Genomic DNA, 14545 nt, shown 5'->3' on the forward strand with positions numbered 1-14545 from the left:
GCACCTTTCTATCTTATGAAGATACTCAAAGTGCTTTACAACACAATCTGTGCCCTCATTTACCCATTCATACTGCACTCTACTAGATCTGTACAAAGAATAATCAGTGTTTTATCACATTCATACACTGATGGGACACACATCGGGTTCAGTGTCTTGCCCAGGGACACTTCAGCATGTGACTGTTGGTGGAATCGAACCCCCAACGCTTGCATTGGAGGACGACTGTTCTAACCACTCAGCCACAGCCGCCCCGTACACTGCTGTACACAGCTTAAATGATTTCCAAACAATAAAACACAATTTAAGACTTTCTTGACGTTAAGCCAAAAAAAAAACTAACTAAATCCTTAGAGTCCATTTTCAACCTTATAAAACCCTTCAACTACACCAGCAAACAGTTTCTTATTCCTGGTCTAACGTGTTCACATGAATTCTAATGAGTAAAGCACAATGCCTTAAAAGCCAATCACGCGTGCCCTTCAGTCTTTTGTTGAAATGTGATTGTTGCTGCTGCAGCGCTAATCTGGCACGTCCTTCACTGTTATCGGTGAATAAAGAGGTTGAACACAGCAGGAGATGTTTAACGTTGTGCAACAAGACCAGCAATATTTATTCTTTGCTCCCTAACATGTAATATGATTGTGCACATTGCAGCACACAAACACACGCCTGTAAACACAGACATATTTTACATGCTGCACATGCACACATCTTACTCCCACCCAGCCAGATGCTGATGGGAGACTTTGGCTGAGGGATTAGCTTATTAAGTTCTCGAAGTGTGCTTTGTCTGTCTGATCAATGATTTCAATTGGTCTTGGACTGCAGTCTCTGCGATGTCTTTAGACGACCTATTGACCAGTATGCTAAACAAAAAACAACAAAAGCCCAAAGCAGAGCAGGAGAGTCAAAAGAGGAGAAAAAACTGAAAGCGGACCAACTGTCGGTCCATAACCGTCCGTACATCAACCTTAGGTAAACAAAGAAGCGATGCAAATATGTCAGGCTTTTTGGCCCGTGTTTGTTTGTGTTGTAACAATGAAAAAAACACCTCAGAATTAGGTGCAAGCTCAAAGATGGAATGTGGCCAGGTTTTAAGCATGCCCAAAGCGATACCTAAGAACTGTTACTGGATGTGGCTTGTTTGGTTTTTTAACAGGGTGGAGAAGAGCTCTCAGGTGCTTCAGCTGCTTGAGGTGAATGAAAGATAAAACAACCCACCATGACTCTGGGGTAGCCCACAGGATCCTTCAGGTAGGGTTCATACTGGTTCAAGTAAACAGAGCAGGCTTGGAGTGGAGAGTCCAGAGCCACCTACAGAGAACAGAACTTTATTAACACACGCAAAATCAATACAGATTTAAATACGTTTAAAATTGTATCGATGCCATGTAGATGCACAAAATTTTCTGAAAAAATCTTCTAAAAAATAAAACTGCATAATTACAATTTAAAAAAAAACCATTTTGAGATAATTTAGGGTGTGATTTATTGTAATACCTAATAAGTCAATGTAAATATAAATTGTATTGATTTATAATGAGACATATTTCCATAATGATGCTTCTGCACACAGAAAAATAAAAAAAACACACTCTTTGGTTCATTTGGGTATGACATGTATAATAACATAATTGCTTAATTGTCATATGTTGCATATTTTTATTTATTTTTATTTCATTTTTTTTATTTTTTTTATTTGCTTTTCATTGCTTTCTGCTCTTAAAGCATGCAGTTATGAAAGTGGCATCTCGTGAAGTATTGCATGTCGTCCACTGCCTTGCATGTCCATGTTTTAAACAGCAATCGTGCACAATCTGTTGGCACCAGGATACGATAGGCGTGGTGGTCAGCTGCTACCACGTTAAATTTTAAATTGGTATCTTTAAAATAGACACAGGGATATAGCCATTTGCGTTTGCTAAGACTCATTAGATGTGGTGGCCATCTTGATTTAGGTTTAGTACAAATGTTGATTAGTTGTAAATGCACATTCATTGTTTATACTCTGAGAATTACAAAAAAAAAGTTCATAAAATGGTTCGAGAGATGGTTTGCAAACAGACAGAGAAACACACTCACAGACTATCACATGATCATCTTTCATGCTGATGGAGAATAATATCATATAACAGTGCCACAGAGCTCAGTCATTTGATGCATAGTGTTTTGTTTTTTAAATGAAAAGTCAAATTAAAACCCTGAACAAGACTGCTGGCTTTGTGCTGGTTCACTGACCACTCGTCAAAAAGACCCTTTGGAGCTCAAGAGGTTCAAAAAGGGAACAAACTGGAATTAAATGTCTTTAGAACTGTTACAGGTCTGCCTTGTATTTTGTCTGTAACGTTATGTACGCATGATGTAACTACTCACCAAACCTCTGATGGTGGTGAAGCCCATGGCACCGAACAAGAGCACCACCAAGATCATATCCAAGGGACGCCAGATTAGCTTCAAACTCTGAGCATGTTGGGCCTGTGAGCAGGTGTCACCAGAGGACAGAGCTGGTTAGTCCAGATTGTGATTTTATTATTCTCGATCATTAACAGGTCACAGTTTCAAGTTTACAAACATCCATAAATGTATTAACGTTTGTCATTCTGTCACGAGGTCTCAAAAATTAGAGACTAAAAAAGAAAGTAAAGCCCTTTAAAAAAGGACTGACACAATATTAACTGATAGTTTAATATAAACTGATAATATTGTCTTACACAGTTATGTCCATTATCTAAAGAGAACAATATTATTCTCATTAGCAACACGTGCTGTTTTTGCTGTCAGAATATTTAACAAAAAAAATAAATAAATAAATCTGCTTTTTCAGTCCAGGTTCAAGCATTACCTGGACCATTTTAGGTTTCGAGGAATAACATATGTAACACTGCATTAAACAAAAGGGAATGTAACAGTTTGCTGTTGACTAGTTTACCATTGCACCAAACAGTACAAGCTGGTAAAGGATGTATTTAATATAAACTAAGAGTATTTAAACCTGAAAAGAGAAATTTTAGTGCCCAAACCAAGCTAAATAAATAGTGAAAAAACATGCAACAAATCACATCTAACACAAAATATATCCAATTTAAGTACACGTGTTATAAATGACCACGCTGCCAATGTAAGTTACAATGACTCGTTATAAGGCTGAATTCACTGGGATTACAGTAAAGTTTACTGTTCTGCCTAAATACACCCAGTAAACACTGCAATTCTAACATTCTTCACACTTGTCTCAAAACTATTTTATTAATCATTAGACTCACTTTTTTTTTTTACTTTATTGAACAATTGAACATACAGCACAAGTGAACACACTAACATAATAACAAATGGCAGTCTCAAATTCCAATGATACATATAAACATGTAAAAATATCTACTTTCATACCTCCTAAGTTCAACATATTCATAAATTATCATAACAACCATCATGAAATTAAATTTAGGTAATATTATTATGAAAGAAATTGCAAATAATATGGTACAAGCAAATTCAAAAAACATAGAACTATATATCTAGCATTCTACATAATTACTAAAATAATTTGTCAGGGTTTTTTTTATCTGAGGTGATCACAGATGTTTTGCGTGTGGTTTTTTTTTAACACAGTCCAATGAAATCTGTAATTCTTGTTATAATCTGGAGTTCTTGTATGAATACAGACCATAATGACTTAGACTTGCCATATTTGCATTTATGTATATAGAATTTTAGTATTATGATAATGTTATTAACAAAGTATTCATCTTTTTTATTTTCAGATACATAAACATTTTGAAGAGAGAGTCCATGTTCATGGATTTCATGGTCAGAAGATCATGAAGGGATTTCCATAACGTGTTCACAGAATTACATAAATAAAACACGTGTTCTGTTGTTTCAGGTTCGTTACATATAGAACAGTTATCGCATTCAAAATGAAATCTATTTCTGATAAACTCGTTTGAAGAATAAATATTATTTAAAGTTTTGAAATGTAATTATTTATATTTAGGTGGAAGAGGCAAACCCAGATCTTTTGTCCTTATTTTTATTCTTTCCTTCTTATCGTAGAAATCGTGAAACTTTCTTCTTACCTGACCAGTATATATTGTTTTTTATTAAATGTTGTCTTAAAAAATTGTTGTTGCAATTTTTGTGTATTAAATTTAGTCCATTGAGATTAATGCTCGGTAAACTAATTGTTGGTTTACTTTCATAATTGTTTTTTTATTAACTGAACAAATGCAATTGGTATATTTTTTATTACTTTGTCATAGTCTTTTTTGGTACAGATTAAATTATATTTTTTAATGAATTCTTCATATTCATATAGATTTCCCTTTTCATCCATGAGATGAGTGAGTGGCCATATTTGCCTCTCCATCCATGTTCCCATGAACACAGACTTCCTTCTGTGTAGAACGACTCTGTTGTTCCAAAAAGGAACATTATGAGGACTAAAATTATGTTTGTATGATATTTTCCAGTTTAATAACACCTGTTGGTGAAAAGCAGATCATTTAACAGGTAATTTAAGAATGTCAAAGTCACATCTTAACAGGAAGTCAGTACCTCCAACTTTACTAAAAACCAAAGTGGGGACAGCAAACCAAACCTCATGAGCATTTTTTTAGAAAGGATTGAAGCCATTTAAGCTTTAATACGCCATTCATTAATTCAAAATCTATTGCTTTAATCCCACCATCTTCATAATGTTTAACTGTATCTCCTTTTTTGATATAATGATGTTTATTTCTCCAAATGATTAGACTCACATTGTATCCACCAATCAGTGGTCTGTCCTTTTGTCGAGTGAAGAAGGAAACAGCTCCCCACACAGGCATCAAAAGAAATAGGAAATTGATCCAGAAGACGGGACGAATCTCTGACCCATAATTACCTGCCAGAAACACACTTTCATCAGCTGGTCATCAACCATACAACAATAATTGTACAGTAATTAAACGTCCTATAAAAACCTGCAGAAGAAAGCATGCAGCAAACGCATAATATACAATTTGCACACATGGCCTACAGATGAGTTTGATCTTGTGACACTCAGGTTCAGCCTGAAATGCCAATAACAGATGCTGCACGCCTGCTTTGTTCTGTGGGCTGTGTTGGCAGGCTGAACTGTGACACTGATGGTACACGGCAGGGCAGATGGTCACTTGATTAAAGCTTGTCATTATGGAACTGTAGGAAGAGGAAGTGAAGATTAACAGGCTCACCTGCTACTATTCCAGTAATAAACACACTCATGTTGGCACACAACGAGCCAGCCCAGAACAGGCCCAGGTTACGGTAGGCTCTCCTGTGGGAGACATAAAGAAGACACAAGGCAAAAAATTCCATTGAAATTAATCTTTCAAGCAAATGAATTAACCTGGAGGTGCTGTTTTGTTCAACTGTTTTAGAACTTCTTACATATACCCTTGCATCTAACTCAAAGGCTCACCTTGCACATTTACAAAGCTGGATAATTTGATTTCACACGTTTTCATACACTTGCAGTTTCCACAACATCCTTTACTCAGCTAGAAAGGGCACCATGTTGTGGTGTAAAGCACTGTAAAGCACTTTAAGCAAACTTTCCAGCCACTCACCTGTCAGTTATCCTGCTGATCATCATCAGGTACATGATAAAGTGCACTATACCATCCCAGTAGCACATCATGATACCATACGCTGTCCCCAAGTAGGGTTCACCCTAAAACACAAACATACACTAACATACCGTATGTATCCAATAATGCACATTTTCCCAACATGACTATCAGCTCTTTCAGTTTGGCATTGAGTTTATGTGTAGAGCTTGAAAAGAGATGTTGATTTTGTTTTTTCTTTAAATGTTCACAATGGCTAAAATGTCAAAATACAAAACTTACTGTTTTCTGGTAGAATTCCATGAAGCCAGAAACGATGCCGTCATATTCCAAAGCACTTATCAGGTCAATAACACAGGTAAACGAAAATTCTGCAAAAACTGTAAAGGCAAAGAAAATGGGACTTTAGTGTCAGAGGTCTTTTGTTCCAGATGTGTGCCTGTTTGTATGTGTGCTATTTATGTATGCAATGAAAACCTAGGAAAAAATACCTGTATACCACATTAAAAAAAAAAAATTAGTAACCCTTATTCCCGATACAAAACAATATGGTACAAAATTATATAGGCAATACAGCAATAATACAGGGAGTACAACATGTTTGATGCAATATGATGCAAACAATACAAACAATAGGCCCAATACACAATGAGATGATTCACTACAGTGCAGCAAGATACAATACTGTCAGATACCATGGGATGACTTGATGCAATGCAATGCGATATGATACAATACAATCTGATTTGATGCGATACAATGTAGTGCAAAGAAATACAATGCTATACAATGTGATATGTGATACAAATGCTTTAAGGCAATGCAATGCAATTAAATCCAGTATGATACAATGTAATATGGTTGGATTCAATACAATACAATGCAATATGATCCTCTTCTCCTTTTAGGAAACATTGATTCAAACTATTAGCTGTAGTTATCTTGACAATGATGAAGCAGCTGATAAAAATACACTTGCTCCTACTTCTCCACTTAAACTGTTTTGCCAACTTTAAAGAGACTGCTAAAATTGATAAGTTATTTATAGACTGCTGCCACCTCAATAAGGTTTTACTTCCCCAGTAGAAGTTTTGATTTGTCATAGAAGGAAAATTGCTAGCATAATTCATAACCCAGATCATGTATGCTGTTAAAATCCTATGTCAATTAGATCCACCTGATCTGTGCTTCAGTTGCTCTGACGAGTCAAAATGTCGGCTTTGAAAAAGGTTTAGTAAAATACATAAGATTGAATTAGCAGGAAAAAGTTTGACTACCTTTATTATGCAATAGCTATTTCTGAGTGTAAAACGTTTGCTTTCAACTGGCCTGCCATTGATTTATGGGACACCGGGGTGAGAAAATGAAGTCTTGAGCCATGAGATAAGCTGAAGGCATATTTTATTCACAGCAAGGAGCCGATCTTCAGATTTAATGCCCAGCAGAGCTGAAAGGCCAGGTCCAACTGGCACTATTAAAATGTGGAGCCAAAGAAAAACTCGTAATAAACTGCCTTCTCTTGATGGTAGCTCAATAATATTGTAATTTCATAACTGTAACTATTATAGATGTCATTTAGCATCAGTGTGCCTTTTAGAACATCAGTTGGGGGAGAATGGTAAATAACAAATGCATATTCATAACTATCCATTTTAATAGGCAGCTAATAGTTGGCAACTAAAACAAACTGGACATAATACATATCACATACCAGTATACAAAAAAAAGGTTAAATCACATGACGAGTTCCTTTTGAAACAAGAAAATACCTTTGGTCCTTTGGACAAAAGAAACTTGTCCAGATGACATGATTTAACTTTTTTGTATTTATTTACGTGGATGATAAAGCCTACAAACCTTTATATCATAAATACATAGTTAACTGCACACATGTTTATTTTATCCCCAGAATCCCAAGAAATTGTATTAGTTATTGAATAATTAAAACTCTGGCTTTCATCCTCTTCCAAGTGTTGACCTGTGTTTCAGTCCTTAAAACTACCACTTAACTCATAAATGTGACACAATGACTTACAAGCGTTGCCTTTACGGCTATGGCAAGCCATGAGTGTATTTATTCAAAATCCATGAGATAAAGCTTTATTTTTGCACCACTACTCTCACCTAGGGACAATTTAGAGTTACCAATTAGCCTAGCATGCATGTTTTGGGTCTGTGGGAGGAAACCGGAGTACCCGGAGAAAACCCACGCATGCACGCAGAGAACACGCAAACTCCACCCAGAGAGACACGCAACCGGGATTTGATCCGGCAATCTGCTCGCTGTGAGGCAACAACTCTAACAACTGCCCAACTAATTAACCTGTGCATCTAAAATGTTGTCTAGTTAACTAGTAAGGCTTAAAATATTGTCAAGTTGACTGATATTACTAAAGTTGATCCAACTAGTAAACTAGTAATGCCAAGGCAGCCCATTAGTTCAGTAGGTAAAGCTTTAATGGCCCTATTAGAGAACTAGTGTAGTTATAAAATGTCAACTAGTTAACTAGTCTGACTGAATAAAATAGCAGTGCTTTAAATATTTACTAGTGAACCAGTGCAACTCAGTTTAGCTTTACTAGGTAACTAGTGGAACACAAAGTGCTCACAAGTTCCCAAGGCAGAAGTTTCTTGACCTGCAGCCATCGGTGTACTCAGAAGAACAAACTGCTCCTGTCACATGAATGTGTTTGGTTTAAAAGTGTTGTGCATTTTGCACGTGTTCAGTCAGGGATGTCGTCTTAATATAATAAGATAAATGTTAAATAAGTGTGAATACAGTGAAGGATCTCAGCCTGCAAAGGGATTGCTTCAGTCCTGCCAGAGAAAAGCTGATCAGTTTAAGCAGCTTTGAGCATATCAGACAGAATCACGTTCACTACGACTCGTGCTTTCACTCTGACGCAGTAAACAGCGGCTCGAGCTTCTGGAAATCCTTCTGTGAGGATTGAAATCAGCTTCATATCAATGCACAGAAAGATTTAACCATTCACAGACCGTGTGTTGGGAATTGGGTAGCTTTCTGAATTGGAACATATCTGTGCTGATTACCAAAGAAGAGGATGTCCTTAGGAGGGTTTCCACGAGTGATGAGGTAGTAGAACAAAAACACTATCACCAAAACTGCAACCCCAATCTCCAGGATCACATATGGCCTGTGGGAACAAAAAAAATAAAAATAAAATGGAGGTGTTATCTATGAAAAGAAAAAAATTAATACCGTTGACACTTTTAGATCTCAAAAGAGCACATTTTCTGCCTCGTTTTATTTAATAATTAGATTTTTCTATGACTTTTTTTCTCTTTGTGCTGAGCTAGTAAACGATGACAAACAGGAAGGATATTTATGATGCAACACTCGCAATTTGCATGAAAATAATGTTAAATCTGTGCCACTGCGGTCACTTTGTACTGTAATAATTTGTACTGTGCAAGCTCCAGGTTCATATTTGAGCCCCCAATTAAAACCTACATTAGTTACAGGTCAAACAGGCCCATGAGTTTATCAAGAAAACTTTTCAGCAGATAATTTTAATATGGACAAAAAATGTTTTTTATCACTCATCACCATAAAGGAAGGGTGATCGTGTAAATGAAGGGCTAACTGTGTGTGTGTGTTTGTGTGTGTTCATCTGACTGTGAGCAAAATATCTTAAGAACCATTGGACAGATTTTAATAAAACTCTCAGAAAGTAATCATTAGATGTACATCTAGAAATGATTAGTGGTTGATTCCAACAGATCCATGATGGCAACCACAGCTAAAGAACCATAACAAACGCAAAATCGGCTCTAACTCGTCATTTCTTTTTATACTGAACCAACATTCAGCCTGATAATAATGTCTGAGTTATCCTCATCAAACACTCCAAGCACTAAAAGATCATACAAGATGTTTGTTTAATCCAGGAGTCAATCCTGGTTTGCTAGCAAAAAGATCTCCTATACCACAACATTAATTGAAATAAAAATAATCTATGGCTGTACAGCTACGACTGATTCACTTTTGGGGTCAACTGAATTAACGTTGACTGCCACAGCTGAAAAAAACGTAGCAACCACAAAAACAGCTGTGAGTTTTACAGATACTAAGTGATGATTGTGTGTGGCAGTAAAGTCGTTGCCAACACAAACTTTAAGAAGCTTTAGTGAGCTCCTTGAGGGACTCCCTGTTTAACACTTTGTCATGTAAGGCAGTGGGCAATAAGCATTCTTTCAATAAATGCTAATTTTATTTGACCATTTTTTTATTTCATCTCTGTTTTGTAATAACACATCGCTTCAAGTGCTTTAATTCCCACCAAAACAATTTTAACTCACCACATTTTAGACTATACACCTATATTGTGAATTTAGGGAGACAATTTCCATTATAGTGGTTGTAAAGAGCAGCGTTAAAAAGCTGTAATCAATCATAGGCAGAGGTGTGGGAAGCAGCAAGGTAAGGCAGTGTTAGTCTGTTTACTGGTCAAAGGTGCCAGCGACGCACAGTGGGAAAGATTAATGTGGCCAAGATATCTCCCAGCAAACACCACCGCAGCCCCAGAAGCTCCCAGCAGCCGCTAACAGAAGAAAAACAAACGGTGCGAGAGCAAAGGCAATTGACTCGAGCACGGGAAGATTTATGCACACAATACTGTTTGCAGAGTGTGAGAGCAGCAGGCGTACGGAGTGTCAAGAGCAATTCATCCAACTTTTCTGCTCAGTCCGTGCTGATTGTCAGCAACCACATGAGCAACAAAACAACAAAAAACAGCCGAATAATCCACCTGAGAGGAGTTGACAAGTTTGTGGGAATGAGAAATATGTATAGTATGTTTTAGGGGAATTGCGCAAAAGATTAGGATGTAGACTTTACTAATGGCTTTTTGTTTTATTGTTAATAATGATATCTTTTCTTTTTTTTTGTCTACATCTATGTGTTTGTGTATCAGTGAGGGATCCCATAAACCACTGCACAAATTTTACTGAACCTCTCAGAAAGTAATAACTGCTTACAAGACAAGACTGGCTATGTCCCAAATAATTTTACAGATATTGAGCTAAGATTTGGGATGGTAGTAGCTACGACTCTTCTCCAACCTTTACTAAATGTGCAATCTCTGTTGCTAAATTCATGCCATTACCTATTGAGGTCAAATTGCAAAGAAGCTCTAAAAAGTAATCAATGGATGCAATAGAGCCAACACAATTCAAGACTGCAGCTACAACTAACTGACCTTAGCCAACACAAAAATGGCTCAGACTCAGTCAGATTTATGGCTATTGAGCTAATTTTCAAGGTCACATGAAATCCCACAACATAATTTATAAGGTTTAATTATTATCACTTCACCACTTGCTCTTGCCGAGGTCGGATGCATTTCCCCTCCCCTCCCTCTCCGCTTTGCTTTGCTGCTCTGTCTGTCTGTGAGACTGCTCTGAGCCTCTCTTGCATTTCTTACGAACCATAATTATGGACTTGTTTTGATCAGTTGGTCCCTCAACTCAATTTACAACATTTCTTCAAAGAGAAGACAGGCTTTAGGCGAGCCGATTTGCCCTGTTGGCACGCACGCAGCTGGATATCTCATCGACTTGAAAGACGATGATTTATCTATCTCTGCTGCCATCTGTGGATTTTAAGGACAAATATTTAATTGGATTCCCGATAACTGGTTCCTGCTTTTTGGATTCAGCTAGTGCTGGTTTTATCTACAATTAAGGAAATCTTCTGCAGCAAATTTGGACCCGATCACGCTGCTTACCTTTATGATAACTTGGTTCGTGTCTCAAGTACCCGGACTGAAATGCTTTGGGCTGAATGGATCAGATCTCGGGGATTTTACTCAGTCACGTTCCATCAGTGTGGCCATGTAATTTGGACATTTCAGAACCGAGTGGACCAACACAGACTCAAGGTAGATGTCATTAAGTTCTGTCTGTCCCCAAAACAACTGGTGTTTATCTGAATTTGGTTCCCTTGGTTGTCCTTCAAGGCCGTCTTTTCTGATTTCGCCTGGAGAACATGTGATCTGATGCTCACCACCTCCTCCCTGAGGAATTTCTAACTTATAACCAGATGAAACCAGCTGAATAAACTTTGTGTCATCATTTCAGGACTTTTGGATTCTCATAGACGTTATTCTTGGCCATTTCACGACATTCCTCGAGAATGTTTATGGATCGCACCGGAGGACACTGACTGATTATTACATCCTTATCAGAAGTCATACAGTGTCCTCGAGAGCATCTATGAACATGGTCACCGCTCTCGTCTCCCCCCCTCTGCAGAAAGTCTATGTCACTATGTGCTTGTTTGTGCGAGGTGTTTTTTAATATCAGAGTTTTTTCTTCTCAGGCAGAAAAAAAAAGTCTGATAGGAATTTTTTCGCCTCCAATTCCTACGTGTCCAGTTTCACTTCTTTTTGTCTGTCTAAACAGATCTCACTTGTAAATGAGTCTTATAGGCTCATTGTGACTTATCTGTCTAAATAAAGGCTGAATGAATGAACAAAATAAAAAATAGGTACGACTTAGCTCTTTTCATTATAAAATGATTTAAGTTTAAAACGCTGGCATAGGAGTTTGCATACACATAATGTCTATGGGAGTTTGTGGATGATGAAAAATAATCATGAGTTGGGCTCAGTTGTAAGAAAAGCTTACAGAGTCCTCTGGTGGCAGTGAAATATTTACCATCACATGACACTGGAAGGATCACCACCAACATTACACCACTTCCAAAGATGATTTTTGACTAATAAGTACTGGCACAAACTTGGCTGTATTGCCAACAAATATGTAAATTATTGTTGCCACTTTTATAGACATGATTGAAAATATATTCAGTAAAAAGCTTGGATTCGCAAAGAATTTTTGATTTTTAAAACAAACAAAAAAAAAGTATAAGCTAAATCAGTAAATAATGCAACTTACTCTTGAAACTCAGGAATGGTGTTCATGGCATAAAGAACACCGAGGGCAGAAAATGAAAACAAAAAGACCAAACTTTCCATCTCTTGAAGTTGTGAGCCTCCTTTTTCCTGCAGAATCTGTCCCACTGCTGAAAATAAAACAGTTACAAGTCTGTCACGTTCTGTCTGTGCCACAAATCACCAACTACAACAATGTCAGCGTGTTTGTTCTGATGACAGATATGGCATCAAACAGAAAAATGAAACCTGCAGATTTTAAAATGAATCAAAAAGAAGCAGATTTGGGTCTTACCGTCTGACTACGCTTTGGGTGGATTATTCAAACTACGGCTGGAGGGAGGCATGCATACACTTCACTGGGAAAATAATGAAGTAGCAACAAAAGAAGCTTTAGGAGGTGGGGGAACTTGTGCAATTTGGTTTTATCTGAGATTTACCTAAGTCGTATTAGAGGATTTCATGTTCCACTGAGTCCAGTGATGCAATTAGTGCCATGTTTCATAAAACAACACTGAGATGTGTTCATGTAAAAAATTAGTTATTGGTACTTTTGGAAAAAATAATAAAAAGTCATTTATGGACTAAAATATCTGACAGTGTACAAATGTAAAAGTGTATTAAGTTCAAAAATTGTAGCCGGTTTTGTTTCTTGCAAATGTGATGAGCTCAAAATCAAATTTAGTAACGCTAGTGTTTGCCATTTCCTACAATCCTTTCGAGATTTGATATAAAGTATAAGACTCATTTTGGTATAATCTATTATCAAAGAGGCAAATAGCGGAACTTTTAAATAAAAAATAAAACTTTAAGAGAAATGTTTACTTCCAAATTCTGCTTACAGTTACACAAGTATGTCAGCAGGGGGCGCCAAAGTGCTACAAACGGATCGTACCCCCATTAACCATAAGTACTGTACTGTACTGTATTACCAAAAAGAGAGGTATTTTTGCAGGAGATTCAAAAAATAATAACTTTTTGCATTGGTTTAATGTGTTTTAAGCCAAATTAGGTTAACCTTCTGCCAGTTGGGTGCATGCTTTGGCAATATATACAGCACAATATACAAGAAATATTCTCCCAGTGAATTCATTTTTTTATTTTTTTTTTTATTTACCCTTTATTTATGCCAACTCATTTTCAAGAGAGACCTTTTCAGTAAAAGAGAGGGGGGAAAAAAAGAGTAAAACATTTGACCCTTTGTGCAATGAGCCAACTGGTTCAGTGCAGAACTCTTCAGTGTCGTGGTGCAGTGAGGAGTTGATCACAATTCATGCCTTCTTATTGAAACAGCCTGTTTGCAAACACTTTACAGTTTGATACACAGTAATATGGAGGCGTATTCTGGCATATTTGGTGTACTTACAGTAAGACAACAGGATTTGTACCCTGCTGCTAGAAATGACTGATCGTGAAAGCAAGAGGGTGGTTACACCTGCAGTGCCCATCTTAGGGGTCTTAGATGGTTTTTTTGTTTGTTTGTTTTGTATTTTTAAATCTCTAGTGACCAAATACGTAAACTGTGTATATATCTGTATATGAATTTCTACACATTTTGTGTTGTGTTCATATATATTATGGTATGGTATAAAGTTTATTCATTAAAAAAAAAAAAAAAAAACATTTCCATAAACTATATAAAAAAATACAAGAGATTTAAAATGAAAGGCAGCAGAAAGAAGAAAAAATCTTATTATATCTGCCCCTTTTTTCAAACAATTAGTTCAATCATAATAATTTTCAAGTAACGGAACAAAACGAATAACTCTTTCTAATTTTTCTAACTCTAATACAAAAACACACTAAGCTACTTCTTTTTTTTTTTTAACAATTCAGCTTTGTTCTTTTTCTTAAATGTACACATTGACTTGACATTTTTCACATCACTCTCTAGACCATTCCACAAACCAACTCCTTGGATTGAGGTAGACCTTCCCTTCAGACTAGTTCTGAATTGTGGTTTGACAAATATCTCTGCCCCCTTAAGATTGTAACAACTTTGTCTTTTAACAAAATTTCTTTGGATATTTAATGGTAATG

The 14545-nt window shown here is 36.6% G+C and overlaps 1 protein-coding gene across 1 annotated transcript in view; it reads right to left on the reverse strand.

Moving 5' to 3' along the window:
- The window catches only part of tm6sf2b (transmembrane 6 superfamily member 2b), a 17032-nt gene extending 4169 nt beyond the window's left edge, over positions 1–12863 (reverse strand). Inside the window, exons 1-9 of the mRNA XM_037674813.1 lie at positions 12801–12863; positions 12510–12636; positions 8643–8746; positions 5874–5971; positions 5592–5695; positions 5217–5299; positions 4761–4885; positions 2377–2478; positions 1225–1317 (exon numbers count right to left, since the gene is read on the reverse strand). Coding sequence (XP_037530741.1) covers positions 1225–1317; positions 2377–2478; positions 4761–4885; positions 5217–5299; positions 5592–5695; positions 5874–5971; positions 8643–8746; positions 12510–12589 — 789 coding nt within the window. The 5' untranslated portion in view covers positions 12590–12636; positions 12801–12863. The remainder of the gene's footprint in view (positions 1–1224; positions 1318–2376; positions 2479–4760; positions 4886–5216; positions 5300–5591; positions 5696–5873; positions 5972–8642; positions 8747–12509; positions 12637–12800) is intronic.
- Positions 12864–14545: the final 1682 nt, after the last annotated feature.

The sequence above is a fragment of the Nematolebias whitei genome, chromosome 3 (assembly GCF_014905685.2).
Source record: "Nematolebias whitei isolate Nwh7 chromosome 3, NemWhi1, whole genome shotgun sequence".
Classification (NCBI taxonomy): Eukaryota; Metazoa; Chordata; class Actinopteri; order Cyprinodontiformes; family Rivulidae; genus Nematolebias; species Nematolebias whitei.